Source organism: Gopherus evgoodei, chromosome 7 (genome assembly GCF_007399415.2).
Source record: "Gopherus evgoodei ecotype Sinaloan lineage chromosome 7, rGopEvg1_v1.p, whole genome shotgun sequence".
In the NCBI taxonomy this organism is placed as follows: domain Eukaryota; kingdom Metazoa; phylum Chordata; order Testudines; family Testudinidae; genus Gopherus; species Gopherus evgoodei.
This window is the reverse complement of record NC_044328.1, coordinates 64,243,851-64,261,490: the sequence shown is the minus strand read 5'-3', so window position 1 is coordinate 64,261,490 and position 17,640 is coordinate 64,243,851. Positions and strand designations below refer to the sequence as shown.

At 39.3% G+C, this 17,640-nt stretch overlaps 1 protein-coding gene across 1 annotated transcript in view; it reads left to right on the top strand.

Annotated features, from left to right (window-relative positions):
• The window catches only part of LRMDA (leucine rich melanocyte differentiation associated), a 992,983-nt gene extending 975,573 nt beyond the window's left edge, over positions 1-17,410 (top strand). Inside the window, exon 7 of the mRNA XM_030570748.1 lies at positions 15,135-17,410. Coding sequence (XP_030426608.1) covers positions 15,135-15,214 — 80 coding nt within the window. The 3' untranslated portion in view covers positions 15,215-17,410. The remainder of the gene's footprint in view (positions 1-15,134) is intronic.
• The last annotated feature ends 230 nt before the right edge of the window (positions 17,411-17,640 follow it).

Sequence of the window (17,640 nt, the reverse complement as noted above, 5' to 3'; positions counted from 1 at the left end):
CAAGTAACTTTTGGTTTTGAATCTGTATAATGAGCATATGACAAAGAAGGGGGTTTCTTGTACATTACCCTGCAGATGTAGCTTTTCTGTCTGCCAACTTATCCTTCATTTTAGTTTCAGGAAGAGAGAGCATTAGAGAACAAAAAATCTCTTAATCAAAAAGCTTAACAGGAAAAAAAAAAGTTTAAAGAAGTTGTCATGTATTGCTAGTTATTTGTGATGGTTAAAAGAATTATCTAAAAACAAAGACGCCATTCACAAAGAAACTAAAATACAAAAGCTTTAATAACATTTCCATCTGTGTATCATCCATGTCTCCAAATGCAAGTCATGAATAACGCATAAACTAGAGCATATAAGGAGCAGAAGAGCTAGCACCTCATTTAAAATCCAACATACCCCATCGTCACTGGAATCAAATACACAGCAGGAATGGTTCCAGTTGATAGACACACAAAGAAGTCATTGAAAATGGAAACATATTAATTATGTTCCTTAAGGTTAAGATAGTAATGGCTGAATTCGCTAATCCTGGCATCACATTAATGCTCAAAACCCATGCAGGAAAAGTGTGTAATGTTTCAAAAATTGTGGAAATTGCACAGTTTTGAATTTACTTAATCCTGCATCTGTAACTCACTTGTGACTGACTCTACACTGTAGGGGGGTAGCACAGGACAAAAACAGGGAGAATTACTAACAAAAAAGATGTTCTTGGTCCAAACAAGCGACTTGCACTACATGAGCTAATTGTAAAAATAGACCATTTCTGAAATGCAGCTGTTATGTGCTTAAGCAAACCCTGCTGGGAGAAGTGTTTTGTGGAACACCTCTGCTAGCAGACGCAGAGAGATCCTCAATAAAGGAAGCCAAAGTGCAGTGTTGAAGAGAAAGCTTTTGTTTCTCAGAGTTTGGTGCTGAGCTTCTTGCAGGATATGAGCTTAGCTTGTCATTCTGATATAGATATCCCCTTCCTTCAATATCTTTTTCTGTTTTCATTTTCTTTTTGCCTGTGCTAAATCAAAACAGAGGCTGGTGTGTGTGTGTGTGTGTGTGTGTGTGTGTGTGTGTGTGTGTGTGTGTGTGTGTGTGTGTGTGTGTGTGTGTGTGTGTGTGTGTGTGTGTTGGGAAAAGCTCAAGTTGTGTGCTGGAAAATGATAGGGGTCAGAAAATTCTAGTTAGTTCTGTGGTGGTCATTTTCTTTGTATAATATTTTTTGTTCCCCCTCCCGGAAGTTGAGAGGTCATTCATATGATAGATATTTATTCTTTCCCCTCATCGTCTTTTCTTCTTTCTCTCCCAAATGCTCATCCATACATCTCTGGCACAAGACCTGGGTTTCTAACTATATTACGGTTACTCCATTGTGTTGGTATCTTTGAATCTCCCCTGATTCTTAACTGCTTAGTGCTAAATCCCAAATCCTCCCAACAGCAAGGGGTTAATTGTCTTCTTTTGATGCACTTTAAAATTCTCAGCTCCCGGGAATGGTGTTTCAGTGAGAATTGAGTGTAATTGCTAATAATACAGGCACTCTGTCTTATTTTAAATGAATAGTACTTAAGTTGTTACTGATGCTACCACATATGTGTCAACTGGCTATTCCTTCACTGTCCTTGGTGGTACATCGGATGTAGGTGTTTGCACATTTAAGCCTTTGGATTTTAAATGTTGTGCCATCTCTTCTATTCCTTTTACGTTCCAGATTATGTATAATTGATGACCTCCATTTACAGACATGGGTGGTATACAGATGTAAATGTTATTATAGCTTTTATATTTTATGTTCTCTCTGAAAAATCATTTTGTCTTTGAATCATACTCCTGTTCAGATTTCGGGGGGGGGGGTTATCTTTAAAAGAGAATATGAAATGGATATTGCACATCATATATTTCTTAAAGTAATTTGGAATTTTAGGATATGGGATTGGTTGTGACTGATACACTGCCTGGATGAGCTATATCCCTTTGAAAATAACAGCGCTAGTACATGCCTGCATCTGTCTAACCTCATAATTCACTTTCACATTGGGTTATGGATGTCTGCATTCAGTGAGTCTATCTTCCCTTTAGGTATTATTTCAGCCCTTTGAGATAATAAGGAAAGTTTAATTGCGTTGTTAATTGATTTTTTGCACAACATTATTACCTTGATTGATTGCAAAGTTGATGAAAATGTTAGACACAGGCAGTGTAAAGTATCAGCCCAGTAAGGAGTGGGAGCCATGTGGAGAATAGATAACCTTGATGTTAAGAGCTATATCCTTCAGATATGTCTTCCCTTGACATATTGATGGCCCTTGAAAAGGGAAAAGCTGATTGTATGCAGAATGCAATCATTAAACCCACTTCAGCTGGCTGTTGATTAATTTGTTTTTTCCTGGAGGATCTAGTTAAAGAGAAGGCCTCACTAGTATCAACAGCAACCATTTTCCAGGCTTCAGATTATTCTTAACCCTCTCCTAGAAGAAAGAAAAATACAAAACTGTCTTGGTGTAGTCAAGAAAATGGTCTGAAAACATTCAGTCCAGGTGCAATTTGGGGATTACAATACACACTTAACCTTTTTAACTATCTGCTTTCCCTATCTCCTTTATCTCCCCCCTACAATATTTGGCTTTCGTGCAGCCACAACAAACAAAAAGTCACATTTGATATTTCATTAGAAAGGCCAGCACATATTCTCAGCAGAAATGCCACAAAGGTTGTCAGGCTAGTTTAACCATTTTTGTCCTGGAGACTGAAATACTTTGAATAGTGTTCAACTATTTACTGGTGGCTTCTCCAAAAGGACAAGTCCAGAGGTTCAGTGCACAAATTTAATTTCTTAAACTTTCTGCATCCTTGTGGGGTCAGTTACAGCAGCTGTGCATTGCTCCTGATGGGGAGCAGGGAGGGTGCTTTAAAGGTCAATGTGCCTCGATGATATCGCTGCTAGTGCTTGCACCTGCAAGAGAGAGACTGTTCCAAGATTGCTGTGACATAATAGCAGCAGAATTGTGTACTACACTCTTAGATGTTTAACTGAGCAATGAGGATGCGTCTGACCAATGTTGCCCTTGCTGCTATGTACAACTGTGAACTGATACGGCAGGATTTGGGGTTTTAACTAATCCTTGGCTACACGCTACCTCTTTTGTACTTTCCACTTGTACTTAGGCACAGTGACACCCGCTTTTAGACAAAGGGCTGTGATGTGTAATCTTCACTGCCCTGATGGCCTTCTAGTGACATTCAGTGGGTTGAGGCACAGCTTCCCCCTTCAGCTCTTCCCCTTTATAAGCAAATGACCCTGGACATGTAAAACATTTATACACCTTTAACCATGCAGGAAAGTGCCTTGGAAACAGAGTGCTTTAGAGGCTCTGTCTTTCAATTAACCATTTAATGGGTATTTGGTGAAGTAGCGGGTAGCAGGTTATTGCTTCCTGTTTGACTTGGTAATGTCCTAGACAGTCGCTGTTAATTTGTGTTTGCGAGTGATACTGTGATCCACATTGTTTGATTGTTTGGCCAGATGTGTTTTATTATGTCCAATGTGCGCATTTGCCAGTTGGCTCCTTTTTAATATGGGAACATGTTAACTTATGACATAGTCAAATCTGACAAATCTGAACCAGCCAAATAAGTGAGTAATATTTCAAGCTGTCAAAGCGGGTGAATACTGATTAACTGACACACTCCAAAAGCTCTCACCAATATCCATGCTCCAGTGGAATATGTTTACTAAGTGTAATATTTGTTAGAAAGTCTTTGGTGCTTTCACTAAATTTTAATGAGTCTGACTCTAGTAGAGGGGTTTTGCTGTGCCTCTCTTGAGTTGCTTCTTTAGCTTCCTATCTTTTGTCTTCAGCACAAGCTTCCATAGAGGCTGAGTGCTCTTGTAAACTACCTTCAGCTGTCCATTGTGATTTAATCTTCAGCCTCTCGCTCATTAGGATGTTTTTAAAAGGAGGCTGAGGGAGCAGGAGAGAGTTTAAGATAGAAAACAGTGACAATGTTTTGGCACTCTCTACTGGAGTCAGTCAGTGTTTGAGAATTAGGCTATGAACCCTTTGCAGTAGCAAATCATTGTGTGTATTCTATATAATGCAGAATTTGTTTCAGCTTGAGACAGGCCCCAACTAAACCAGTGAACTGAATGCCTGAGAACTTTCAGGAAGTTTGGCTCCAGAGCTGAACTTTATGGCTCGGATGTATTTCTGATTTCAGCTGAACCATATGTCAACTGGGTTGGAAGAGTGGGGAGCCCCTTTAACGCCTGATCCCGTGAGATATGCATGCCTGCTGGAAGGTGTTAAGCACTTGCAGCTCGCACTGGGAGTTAAGGGAACCCAGCACTTAGCAGCACCAGTCCCTTAAGGAGGGTTACTTTATATTAAGAAGAATCCTATTAATCCTATCATTAGCAATCAGTTAAACGTCTCCTTTGTTTCTGATGAACGGCTTATGGAAGGGAATGAGTAACAGTATACAAAGAACATTCCCCTAATTGATTGTCACAGTATCATAATATGACAGCAGCACTGTTTAACTGTGCTCTTTAATTTTGAGAGACTTGCTTTTTTATTTTTAAAGCTGGGAAAGAAACTTGGTCTTTATTTCAAATGACTCTCTTGAGAAATGTCAAACCAGTTGAGCCAGACTGAATTGTGGATGGCTTTTTTAAAGAAAAATGTGAACTCCTCCAAGAGAATACATCTGAGATCCAAAAAGCAAATTTTACTCATGAGATGAGCCAAATTCATTTCTAAACTCTCCAGAAGGGCCCTGCTGCTCATATAAGAATTTGTAATTTTACTGGAATGCTTGCAGACTTTCCGAACAATTATTCCAAAAGTTTACTTTCTACCACATAAATCATGGTACATTTATTTAATCCTATCACCGTTACTGAAAGAGCTTACTTTCCTTCCCCCCCTTTACTGCTAATGCAATTTCTGAACTTTGTGAAGTACAATATAATTATATTCATCCTCTGTTTCCTTAATGGCTCTAGCATTCTTTATGGTTTAATTCTGTTGCTGATTAATGGAGGTATTATTAGTAGAGTGTAACCCAAAGTGGAGAGCAGCCTACAGAAATGTCACTTTTGCATATGTTAGTCAAATCAACTGAGAGTCTCTAAGATAATATGGGAGGAGTTGACAGAGCAGTTGAACTTTTTAATATGCAGTGAGGAGCAGATTTTAAAACCTCCTTGCTCACCATTCTGAATACATTAGAATTATCACTTGCATCAATGCAGTGATCATGTTGTTGCATTAGTAAAAATAAAAGAAACATAATTCAGAACAATCAGTTTAATTCATATATGTATAGTTATTCCCTCTATGAAACATACTGAGCCTTTATTTCAAACCACTAAATACACTAGTGACTTCTTTTTGTAGCCACCCATATACCCACATTGATGTTCAATGAGGTTAGTCCACCAGAAATCAGGCTTCCAGGTAAAAGGTTGAAAGCACGGATTGTATAAATATAAACTTTGATCAGTATAGAACATAACATTGGCTGCAAAACTAACGAACAGTATTGTTTAATTGTCATAGGGGAATATTTAGTTTGCTGTTTTAGCCAGTTTAATAGACAAATGGATGCTGCCCTCTAGTGGTGATGACCTCAACTTTAAATTGACTACAGAGATATCAGCATGAGTTTGTTTGCTTTTTAGTTGTGTGCATGTTTTTTGTGGGGGTGGGACAGAGGAAGGAGAGCAGTTGTTATGTTAGTAGCCAAAAAAAGAGTAAGTAGTCCAGCAATGGAGCACTTGGCTATTAATAAATAACTTCAGTTTTTGTGACTTCAATCTAGAAATGGAGAGTGAAGGGCATTTAACAAATTTTACCTGATTTGCATCTGATCCTTGCATTCTCTTTGGAAACAGCTCCATCTTTTATCCACTCTATTTATAATAAATATGAGAAAATGAGACATGTAAAGTACAAATAGATATTGTAAATCCATAGTTGTTTCCCTTTGAAGGTATCCAATCTATATACATTTGAGCCTCAGTTCATATGTAAGTTAAGCTCTGGAAAAGTTGATATCTGTATAAACAGTGTTTCTGGTGCTCAGTAACACTAATACATAAAAATACAAGTATGTTCTTGATTATTTTTTATAGTTTACTCCACCCTTTTAAAAAAAATCCAAAATATTCGACAAGAAAAATTTCATACTGACCTCTAGGCTCATCCCATCCACAGTCTCATTTGAAACTGCAACAACGGTGAAGACACACATCTGGATGGTGGAAGGGGGCGGGCTTTTTATTTGCTTGCTTTGTTTTTAATAGGAAAAAAAGCCAGCATATTGCAATCATCATCAGAAGTGTGGAAGGATTGCTAAGAAGTCCCAGTGCACAAATGTGGGCCCTTATAATATTACTGAACAACCCTGGACAGTACAGAACTGGTTAATGATTTAAGTGATTTTCCCTTAATGCTTTTGTTTTAGCCAGAAGTAGATGATCTGTAGACAGCACATGCCCAGATCAAAGCTGATCATGTCAATGTCATTAAAGGAGAGAGATCAACCCTCCTTTTCTTTTTTGTTTTAAACAAAATATGACATCTGAGGAACAGTGTGTTGATTGTTCCACTGCCAGGACACACATAATGGAAACATTAGCTCCAAGATAACTTTTAATCTGTCAGCCTAATGGCTCCTTAATGTGTAGAGGGCTTTAAATGTATGTCAGCCAGGGCTGTATAAAGTAATATAGTTTGTGGCCTGAATGGATCTAGATGACTCTGCACCATGACACAATATGGTTTATTATTAAGTATCAGCTCATCAGCTTATTCCCACGGACTTGGACAAGCTTCTCAATTTTCCAGTAACAGATTATGTGAGAAAAAGCTTGCAGTGCATTTTTTTTGCCCTTTCCTTTTTTTTCCTTTTAAATTACAAGTTTCATCCCCAGCTGCACTGGGAGCCCTGAAGTGTATTTACAGCAGGCTGCACTTTATCACACATCAGCTCGACTGCTAGTTTACACTGAACATTTATGCAGTCTCCCCTGGCCTGGGATGCAAACTTCACGTCTTTGTATTCCTATCACCTTCATTGTAAATTTTTCCAACATCCCCTCCGTGTTGACTGCTTTCCTTCCTCTTTTTTTTTTTCTTCCTACAACCAGGCCAGTGAGACTTGACATGACACAGTACTTGTCTGTGCAGGATAGTTGCCATAATTTCATGGCCTCACTTGCTTGTTCTGATTCTTCCCCGTTTGATGAAGTTAGGCACATAATGCCAGTGTTATTGCTGTGGACTAAATATGGGTTTGACTTGGTGCCTGGAAATAATCTGATCAACCTGAAGGGCACGTGTATTCAGGGGAATGAATCATCTAGGGTGACCAGATGTCCTGATTTTATAGGGACAGTCCCGATTTTGGGGGCTTTTTCTTATATAGGCACCTATTACCCCCCATCCCATCCCAATTTTTTACACTTGCTATCTGGTCACCCTAGAATTATCACTTTCTTGGCACCCTTGCATAGGGGCTAAGCACGTTGGTAGCTATTGCAGTCCCATGGCTTATGCAAGCACTTCTAGACACAGCAAAGGGTGCAGCAGAGAGTGCAGGTCAGCAGCACACCACCTAGATGATCTTCACTGTCTTGAAGAGTGATGCAATTGGTCACATTCCCCTGTGTTATGGAGAGATTTGTCTTTCTATACCCGTTGTCATAGTATCTGATTGCTTCTTTGATGAAGATGGAGCTCGTGCTGGGCTGGGGCAGCTGAGCACTCCCCTCAGCCTTACGAAGCTGTCTTTATGTGCAGCTACTTTTGGAGGAATAGCGGATTATTTCTGCTTACATTTAGCAGCTCTGTTCTCTTAAAAAATCAATTAAAAGGCTACAGAGTCCTGTGGCACTTTATAGACTAACAGGACTCTTTATCACTTTTTACAGATTTAGACTAACACAGCTACCCGGCTTTGATCATTAAAGGCTGTTAGTTTATAATGTAAGAAGAGTTAATATTTTGTGTATCTGTTCCTTGGGCACTTCTGATAGCATTACCTGATGTCATATTAGTTCATAACTAAATTTGGTGCCAAGGTATTGCTAGCCTTTGTAAGCCAACGCTCAGATAGTATCTGCTCAGAGGTATTTGAAGTCACATGCAATGTCATCAGCTGGAGAAGACAAAGCAGAGAATGGCATAACTGGAAACCTTTCACTCATTAGAAGCTGCTGAAATCTAAGCCTGATTCTTATTATTTATCATGTATATTTTGGAAATATACAGTGGTCCTCAGTCAACATTGAAGCTCCACTGTGCAGTGCTTATAATCTAAGTGTACAAAAGCAGCCCAAGGATGGGGGAAGGGAATTCAAGATAGTGGTTAGGGTGAGTGGCCCATGACTTGTTCATTCCATGGGATTTGTTTGTGGGGGAGAAGAGGAGGATGGAAAAATTGTTAGGAATAAAAAGGGAAGAAGAGAGGAGATTGATACAGTGAAGGAGGGGAAGTTCATAGTTCAAAAAAGTCCGAGTCTATTGTGACATCAGTAAGCTTAGTGTCTGAGGTCTATTTTGAATAGACCCAGGTCTGGGTCTTTCAGGAGTTGGGCCTTTCATAGCCTGCCACAGAAACTTCAGGCCAGGTGTAGGGGGTTACGGCTGAGGCCTAGTGCCTCAGAGCAGTTTCTGGCAAGTCATTTGGAAATGGCTGCAGATGCTTCTCCCCACTGATATTGGCCCAGAGTGCAATCATTTGTAGCAGATCCAGGAGGAAGGGCTGGCCAGCTCAGCATTTACCTCATTCTTTGCTGGCTCCTGCTTGTGCTGCTCTGATGTATAACCTGAAAATTAGGACCCAGTGACTTGAATTCAGCCTCTAGTCTGGTAGTTGGGGAGCTGCAGCCACCAGTGAGCAAGTTTACTTGTGGCACACTCAGACCCCTTTACAATCACTTTCCTGTAGTTATCATCTGAGCTGGAGTCCTGTATGCAATGAGGTCGGAAGTGTTGCATGCTGAGGGCAAAGGCTGGCCCGACTCTCCCATTTCCCTGGATGACAGTTATTCATGGTTTTACATTTCTCTAAATGTTGTTTGGCAACAATATTGCATGTTCCCCATTTACAGATGGGGAAACTGAGGCACCGAGCAGTCAGAGTGACTTCCCCAAGACCACTCAGCAAGTCATTGGCGGAGCCAAAATTAGACCCTAGGAATCTGATTTCTGACTCCCTAGTTTCCTCTTCTAACCGCTCAAACCACATGCCATGTTAAAGTGACTCTTGGATTCCCATAGCATCTACAGCACCTTTACATGGCTTGTACTTTAAAAATGTAAATCAAAATAGATGTCAGTACTAGCAGTAGCATTTTATCTTCAGTTTCTACTGTAGATATTCTAGCAGTTTAAGAAGAAAATAACATAGGAAAGGAGCAATAAGTTGCTCTTATTTTATCAAATGAGACATCATGTGGAAAGAAACAAACAAAAAACTGTCTGCTACCTCTGAGAAAGACAGTTAGTCAGTCAGACACCAGATAACTTTGGATATCCTTGTACTGATACTCTGAGACAGTCAAGAGTTGCTTTTCTATGACAGTCTCTGCTCTTGTAAGCAATGCACAATAATCTAGTAGCCATCACTCATAGCACAGTATAGTGAGGATTGGGTAGCCGTGGCAGATACTGTAAAATCGTTTAGGGACTTTTAATTAGAGCTATGAGATCATTCCCACCCCTCTATTCCTTCCACCAATATGGATAGACTTTCAGTTGTTTGGATGTTTGGAAGTCCAAGGACAAGCTGTATATTTTGTCTGCTTGCCCTGTATAGTAGTGGGCATCACTATTTTGGATGCTGTTATTCCAGGAAATAATAAAGTAGTTGAATGTAATATTTTTTTATTTTGTGATGGGATTTGCTCTTGGAGGGAGAAAAACTGTTGCAAATCCAACAGTAAATAAATTGCAAATCCAAATGTAAATAAATAAACATGTATGAATTAAAGCTGATGGATGAAACTCAGAAGACTCAGTCCAGAATAAGAACAAAATATTGGCTGTGTATCTGAATCTATTGACATTCCCCTCCCTTCTCTTAGGCCAGCTATATAGCTCTTTCTTCCTTGTAGATTGCCTCCTCACTAATCTCCCCCACATCCAACTTCCTTTCTCAAAAAAACCCTCATAACCCCAAAACAACCCTTCTTCCTTCCAAACGGTCTAGGTTGGACAGCCTCCCTGGTGATGCAGCCACAAGTCCCAGTAGAACAACAATCTCTATGCTTGGATCCAAGTCTGCCTTCTATGCCCTTATTTATCTGTCTTAATATTTAGCTGTCATATCCTGTGTCATGTCCCTTGGAGGGTGACTTATCTATGCTCCAGGGAAAGGGCTGAACTTTGGGCTGATTCTTTGGGGTTTTATGCGTTTTTAAACTAACTGAACAGCCCATCTCCACTTATTGTGTCCGGAGCCATGTATTGGGGCTGCTCTAAGCAGATAGTTTGCAGCTGGTCATTTGAGGCTTTCCACACTTTTTTTGCAGCATTCAGTTGTTTTAATATTTGTTCTCAATTATTTAAGAATAAATAATGTAGGAATAAATAGTGTGACCCACTTATTTTTAACTAAAACACATAGGAACCCTTTATAGAATGTAAGGCCTCACTTAGCAAATCATGTAGGGGAACATTTTCAAAAGAACTTAATGATTTAGGAGCCTATCTTCCAGTGAAAGTTACTTTGACTCTTAAGAACCAGATTCTTAAAGGTATTTAGGTACCTAAGACACAAGTAGGTCCTAGTCACTTTAGAAAATCCCACTATGCATCTGTCTGCATTTTAGGTGCCCGAATACCTTGAAGAAAATGGGGCTTAGGCTTCTCAGTTACAGGCACTTTTGAAAATTTTACCCATAAGTACCTGCTTATGTTGTTTGCTAACTGGGGATGGTCTTAAATATGTTTAAAATTAATGGGATTAATGCAAGTGTTTTGTCTAAATGACTAGCACTATAGACTTGAGTTGGTTGTAGACAGATGTTTGTTCTCCTGTGAATGTTGGTTGTAAATAGGGTTGTACTCTCCTATAAGGAAAGTTGCAATTAGTATTTTAGGGGACTTTGCAGTTCCCATTCATTGATGGGAGAAAATCTCCCAGAGCTTTTGAAAAAAATTATAATGGTGTTGATGTTTCATCCAGAAAGCAGTTTATACATTTATCCTATAACTACCACTCAAAATGTAACCAGCTTCTTGGTGGAAGGTGACAGCTGTTTAATTGCCCACAGCAGCACTACCCAATAGCGTGATGCAAGAAGTGTGAAGATGAATATCTGATCCAACACAGACTGATGGGGTGGGATTTAGGTACTGTAGTCAGAATAAAATTAGCTAAATTGGAATTTGGTTAGGACATCAAGTTTGGTAGTAATTGCCATGTGGTCAGACCAAAAGCAGTCACGACTTCTGCTTAGGTTCCACCTGAACACAGATATAGTATAGTGTTGTATAAAGTATCATATGCGCTTTTGGTTTACTTATGGAATACAGTCCTTGGCACCTAATGTAAATAAGATTCTCTTTCACTAATATTCTTAAATGCAAATACTTTACTATATGCTGATACATGGTAGCATTAGGAATTATTAAAAGCATTAGGAAAATTAAGCCAGCAACTCATGCAATGGCACCAGGATGCCACCAGATAGTCTTAGCATTAGGTCACTACTAACTTGAGCTGATTTGAACTGGTGACCTAGAAGTGCATTGTCCCATCGCTTATTGTGAATTCCTTGTACTGTCTGGTCCCCAAGAAGTGAAAACATATTTCACTCTGGAAAAGAACATTGAGGAATCGATTGCATAATAACTCTCTGAAACACATGCCCAATTTAAAAGGAGAGAACATGACTTGAACATTTTTTCACTTGCTTTAGTATGCATGTATTTATTTATTTATGGGGATAATTGGGTTTTCCCCCAGCTAAGGCAAAGCTTGTGTTGCTGACACTACAATGTCTTGGCGAAGAAAGACTGATATCACAACACACATAGGTGACGGCAGGGTTATTACTTACCCGTCATAATTAGAACATTTGATTCTGAAGGAGGGGGAATTTGAAAGATAAAAGGTATATTTAAACATGATTCTTCTCTATGTAATTTTTTCATAATTATAGTTTTAACAGCTTATGGTGATGGTGGAAGCAGCTACTTAAGAAAAAATTGGAACCTCATTTGTGGGGAGATGATTCCTCAAGAGACTTCATGTTGTCATTTTTCAAGAGCCCTGAGCAGAAAGCTCATTCAGAATGCTGTGCATTAGGCTGATGCATTGGGAGTATACTTAGCTTATTATGACCAATGCCAGATATTTTAATTAAAAACACCACACGTCATTAAATGTGTTATCATCCACCGCACACACGTGCGCATGCATACACACACATGAGTTTGTGAAGCTGCAAACAAATGAACACATTGCAGATGTGCGGGGGAAACTATCTCCTACTGAGTCAGAAGCAATAAATTTCCTAAATCTATGTATTGCATATTTTAGTATCGAAAGCTCTTACTGCAGCATATAAACCCTCTGTAATGTTCAGTTTTCTTCAAGCAAAGGGAGAGGAGGAAGAGGGGAAAAAGTCACCATTTAATTTATGAGCAAGCCTATTGTTTTACAAATAACCTTCATGATAAATAAAGACTCATTGCAACATTTTCAACTGTGCTTTTATCAAAGCTCTCTGAGCAGTGTGTATAATCCGCCTGGCAATCGAAGCACAGCTGTGCGCCTTGGTAGGGAATCTCTGTGGAGACAACACTTCCTTAATTTAAACAATTGTAGGCTGCAGGAGTTCAAAAATTTCAGCTGACTTTAGCTGTCACTAGCCCAAGCACCTTTATCCCCAGGCGAGCAGCAGCAGCTGGATTTCATTTCCTGCTGCCAGACAGTCCGACATCTTTGCTGATCATCCCAGGAACTGAGCATCTTTGCTTTAAGGATTTTATTCAAGGTGACAGCTCCTCACACTTTAGCGTTCAGATCACCTCAAGTAGCTGAGATATCAGTGAAAATGAGAGCACTTCCACAGCAAACTCCAAATTTAGATTGACTGAGGGTATCCTTAGGCCTCTAGACCCAACCTCCATGACAGAACAGGCCTGCCAGTAACTCTAAAACTACAGTGGAGTTTGTAATGATGTCTGGGGAGAAATATTCTGCAGGAGCAGTGGAGAATACTATAAGTGATAGGAAATGATGTCAGATTTAGTTAGGGGCTGGAGACACTGTTAAAATATACTTGGCATAATATGGCACCGGTATCTCTGTCGGCATCTCTGTTTTCTGTCACCGCACACAATTCTAGGTCTGTCTGTAGTTCTGACAGCGTCTTTTCAGATCAGGTTATTGCACTCGCTCAGTGCAGCACCATCCAGCCCCCTTTGTTTGAAGTCTACCCTTTTGTCATTAATGCACTTGATGTCTATTTAAATCTGATGGTGAATGTAGTATCTGTTTTCCTGTCAAGAGATCATTGACAGTATTAATACCTCATGTCCTTGCCTCATTTTCTAAACGCTGACACCTCGGTGCAGTCTCCAGCATTCATCAAACAGCACTCTCTCACCAAGATCTCAGTAAACAGTCTTACTTCCAGTCCTGAAGAAACACGGCAGACCTCAAATAGGACTTTTATCAATGACAGTGAAAAAGGAGTCTGAAGAAGGTCATTAATTTAGAGCTCTGCTGCTAGAACCCCAGCCAAGCTTTTTACCAACTAATGACAACCACGCTTTGCATGGGATAGCGTCCCCTCAGGACATGAGAACTTGCTTTTGACCAGACACTGGTTTATGAAGGCGAATAATTTGTTCCCTTGAATGTGGAAGTTGCTCCACTGATCAATCAGGTTATTGGAGACTTGGAGAGAGAAGGAAGCGAAGAAGGGGCTAAACAAAGCTCATATAGCCCTCTTCTGTGCTTTGCTTAAAAGGCATGTGTTTTTCAAAACAGGTGATAGGCCTATCAATTTTTTTCCATAGTGATGTGTTACTCACCCAATGGTTTGAAAAAGGAGAGAATAATAGGGACTAACTTTAATCCAGCACAGTCCATGCTTCCAGGGTTTTCATAGCTTATTTGATGTTTATAATTATATTGCTACATTACATACAGATTATTAAAAGAATACTTAATTCATGCTGCATATGGGTGCAGCTACTAAAACCCCATTTGTTCATGTGAGACCTGTCAAATTTAAATCCCTGCACAGTAAATGAGTAAATCACAGTAAATCCCTCCCAGTCTTTGTCCCTATACATAATGTTTTGTTTCCTATTGGCTGGATGTTGGTGGACCTTGAGCGGATGAGCTAGACACTATAGTGGTGAGAGTTTTAGAAAATCCCCAGATACATAGAGGGAGACAGAGAGACCCTTTCACGTGGCTTCCTTGTGCAGGAGGCAATAATAATTTGATTGCACATGCCTTGGGGTGCAAAAGGAGGCATTGCTAGTACTACCACAGCACTCCTCTTGCTCACCCTTTACCATTGTTCTGGCTCATAGAGCCATTTATATTTAGAAAAGGAGGGCTGTAAGGTCTGGATGACCTTGGGCAAGTCACTTCACTTTTCTCTGTCTCTGCAAAGTAGGGATAATGATAATTACTTACATCAAAGGGCTGTTGTGAGGATGTCTGAACAGAGTTTTTCATGTTTATATCACTAGATCAGTGCCAAGCTGTTGTTACTTGCTGCTATTATTTTATTATCAATAAAACCATGTTGTTTAGAAAGATTCATCCCCATATCCATGTTTTGGAATGATAACAGACAGTACAAACATACAACTCTATCCAAAATGCCAACCCTACAAAAAGCAGTAGGGCATGCATATGTGCTTAACGGGGTGATTCACAAAGTACTCAAGTGTGTTTTTTTAGGGCTGACCCCAATGCCACTAGTTAAAATAAATTAATTTCAAATTAACATACTTTGCTTTCCAAGCATAGCTAGAAAAGCAAGAGAGAGAGCAGTTCCCAAACACAGTTGAACCTTCTTTTCCCCAACCTCAGTAATATCGTTCCATTACATACAATGCTAATTGCTCACTTTTTTCTTTGTTTTCTTTTCACTGTAGGTGTTCTGGGAAAATGTCGCTACATTTACTATGGGAAACATTCGGAAGGCAACAGATTCATTCGAGATGACCAGCTATAAAACAGTACTGTTCCATGCCTCTTTACACAATCCACAAAACATGCACACAAAAAGCACAAATTGCATCTACATTTTCTGCATGTAACTAAAGTCTTCCAGTACCTTGTGCTGACTTTGCCAAGCCTGTCAAGATCATCTTTCTGTCTTAGTCTGAGTAGTCACATAGAGATTGACATGATTGCCTTTAAGCAGGTCCCATCCACCAGTGTGATAGACAGCTGCAGCCAAGCACCGGGCCTGACAGGATGAACACCATGATGGATTGCCTGGTCCAATTGCTGCACACAGAAGAGCAAAGGTCACACCTGGGGCTTCAGTGAGCATGCTCAGTTGGTTTTAGCAAGAGCAATGCTTTTATCTAAAGTTTGCCTGTTGAGTGAGAGAGGCTTGCAATATCAATATGCTCCTAAAAGCAGTGTCTATAACTGAAGATTAAAAAAACCCTTGTCTGCCCTTATTCTCCCCCCCTCAAGAATTAGGCCCTTAAGTTTAACACACACACACACACACCTTTTCAGACAGTGTTTATCACAAGTCAAACTTCGTAGTTTGCTTTGCTCTTTCTTTAAGGGGGCAGCGGTATGTAGTCAGCAATGTTATATGAAAATACTTTAGAAATGCACAGCACTGAATCTGCATATTTTTATTAAAGAAAAAAGGTCTAAACAATTTTGCAGATACAACTGAAGCAAAGCATCCTATTTTTGATTTAAATCTCAAGTTTTACTACATCTTAACATTCAGAAGGGGGGCATTTTTAACATTGCAGAATATGTGATACAGAAGGCACACTGTTTAACTGTATATGCTTGATTATGGTAGTGACAGTTGTATTTATGCTTGGTTTATTTGACAAGATTTTTTTAATATGTGCAGAGATTAGATTTAAAATTAAACATTTTGAAAGGAGAAAGCCAAAAACACCACAAAACCCTACTGAGCTTAGATGATATTTGGAGGAAAATAAGGTACAATTGTTTGTTTCATATCACTAACATTATTGTTGGAATCTACATAATTTACAATCTTGCTAATATGTCTTAGTTGCCTCCCCATTGTGGTCATTATTAAACCCCTATTAATATACATACAAATTATTTAAACATGGCTTCTTGTCAACTTTTCAGTAACAGCATGAAAATCCTTAGCATTTTACAAGTTTTTTTTAGCAAATGGGGTGAACATGTTTGGAGCAATGACTCATTTCCTTTGTTACTGTGTTTCACGTTCCCAAGAGGTAATACACTGATGTCATGGGATTGACAAAGAGTATGCAGAGCCTTTCACTTCTAGGCTGCAATTTCAAAACCAGCCCATGATCGTATTGTCTGAGAGCTGTTACCATCTGTTGGCTATTCGTTGGCTTGTATGAAATGAGTTGTTGGTCTGTGTTCACTTTCCTAGCAGATAGGTGACTCTCATAAAACTAAATACTTACAAGTGGCCCATATTTTGGCAATCTTTAGCAGATGCTGTCAATGGAACGGGACTGGAGACAGAGGTCTTTCTCTGCCAGAGATAGTTCTGCCAGAAAATGATGAGGCACCTTGACGGAGGAATGAAGGGAAACTGGCACTGCTATTGTTCATGTTATTTGTCTCTCTTGATGAATGGAAGACTTGACTCACCATGGCTGTCAATATGAAACTGCTAACCAGTGTTACATTTACTTTTACATTTGAAAAGAAATTTAAAATACACAGGGCCCAGATCCTCAGCTGCTATAAACTGGCATAGGTCCATTGACTTGACTTTAATGGAGCTACACAGTTTCCATCAGCTGTGGATCTGGCCCCATATATTTTAAATTCACATCTGTCTCTGAGTTGGCTGCTGTACAAATAGCTGGGAAGTGAGTTGTGGCTACGGTAGCAACTTTGCTGATGTCTCTTATTTGGCTATTATGGATAGGAAACCAAATTCTGATTAAAAGGCTTCTGAGATGCAGGAGTTTTGGAGAATCAGGAGATTGCTTCTCTTGTGACATAAATAATTATTAGATTTCTAACTCAGTTACCAAAATAACAGCAAGTTGCCATCCTAGCTCATTTATATCATATCTGTTCTGAATCATCAACTCACGTTTTGACCATAGCATATTACAGGCAGCAGGGTGCTAAACAGAGGTGTCTAGAGTAACCTAATGTCACATTCAGTCTGGTTACATATATGTTCCTGTCTCTCTAAAAGGCTTTAATCCTGCCTCAAACAATAAAAAACACTTGCAAACTGACCAAATGATTTTTCTCTCTTTATTTTTTTTCCTTATATACTTTTTGTAATGTCAAAACCCTTTGTATCATTCTCAGGGATGGTCTTGATGCAAAGCTTTGGAGGCAATAATATTTTTGGAATGAGATGTGACCAAAGATATTTTTTTAAGTATTAAATAATGTAACAACTTTAATTAAATTTAGCTGAATTAG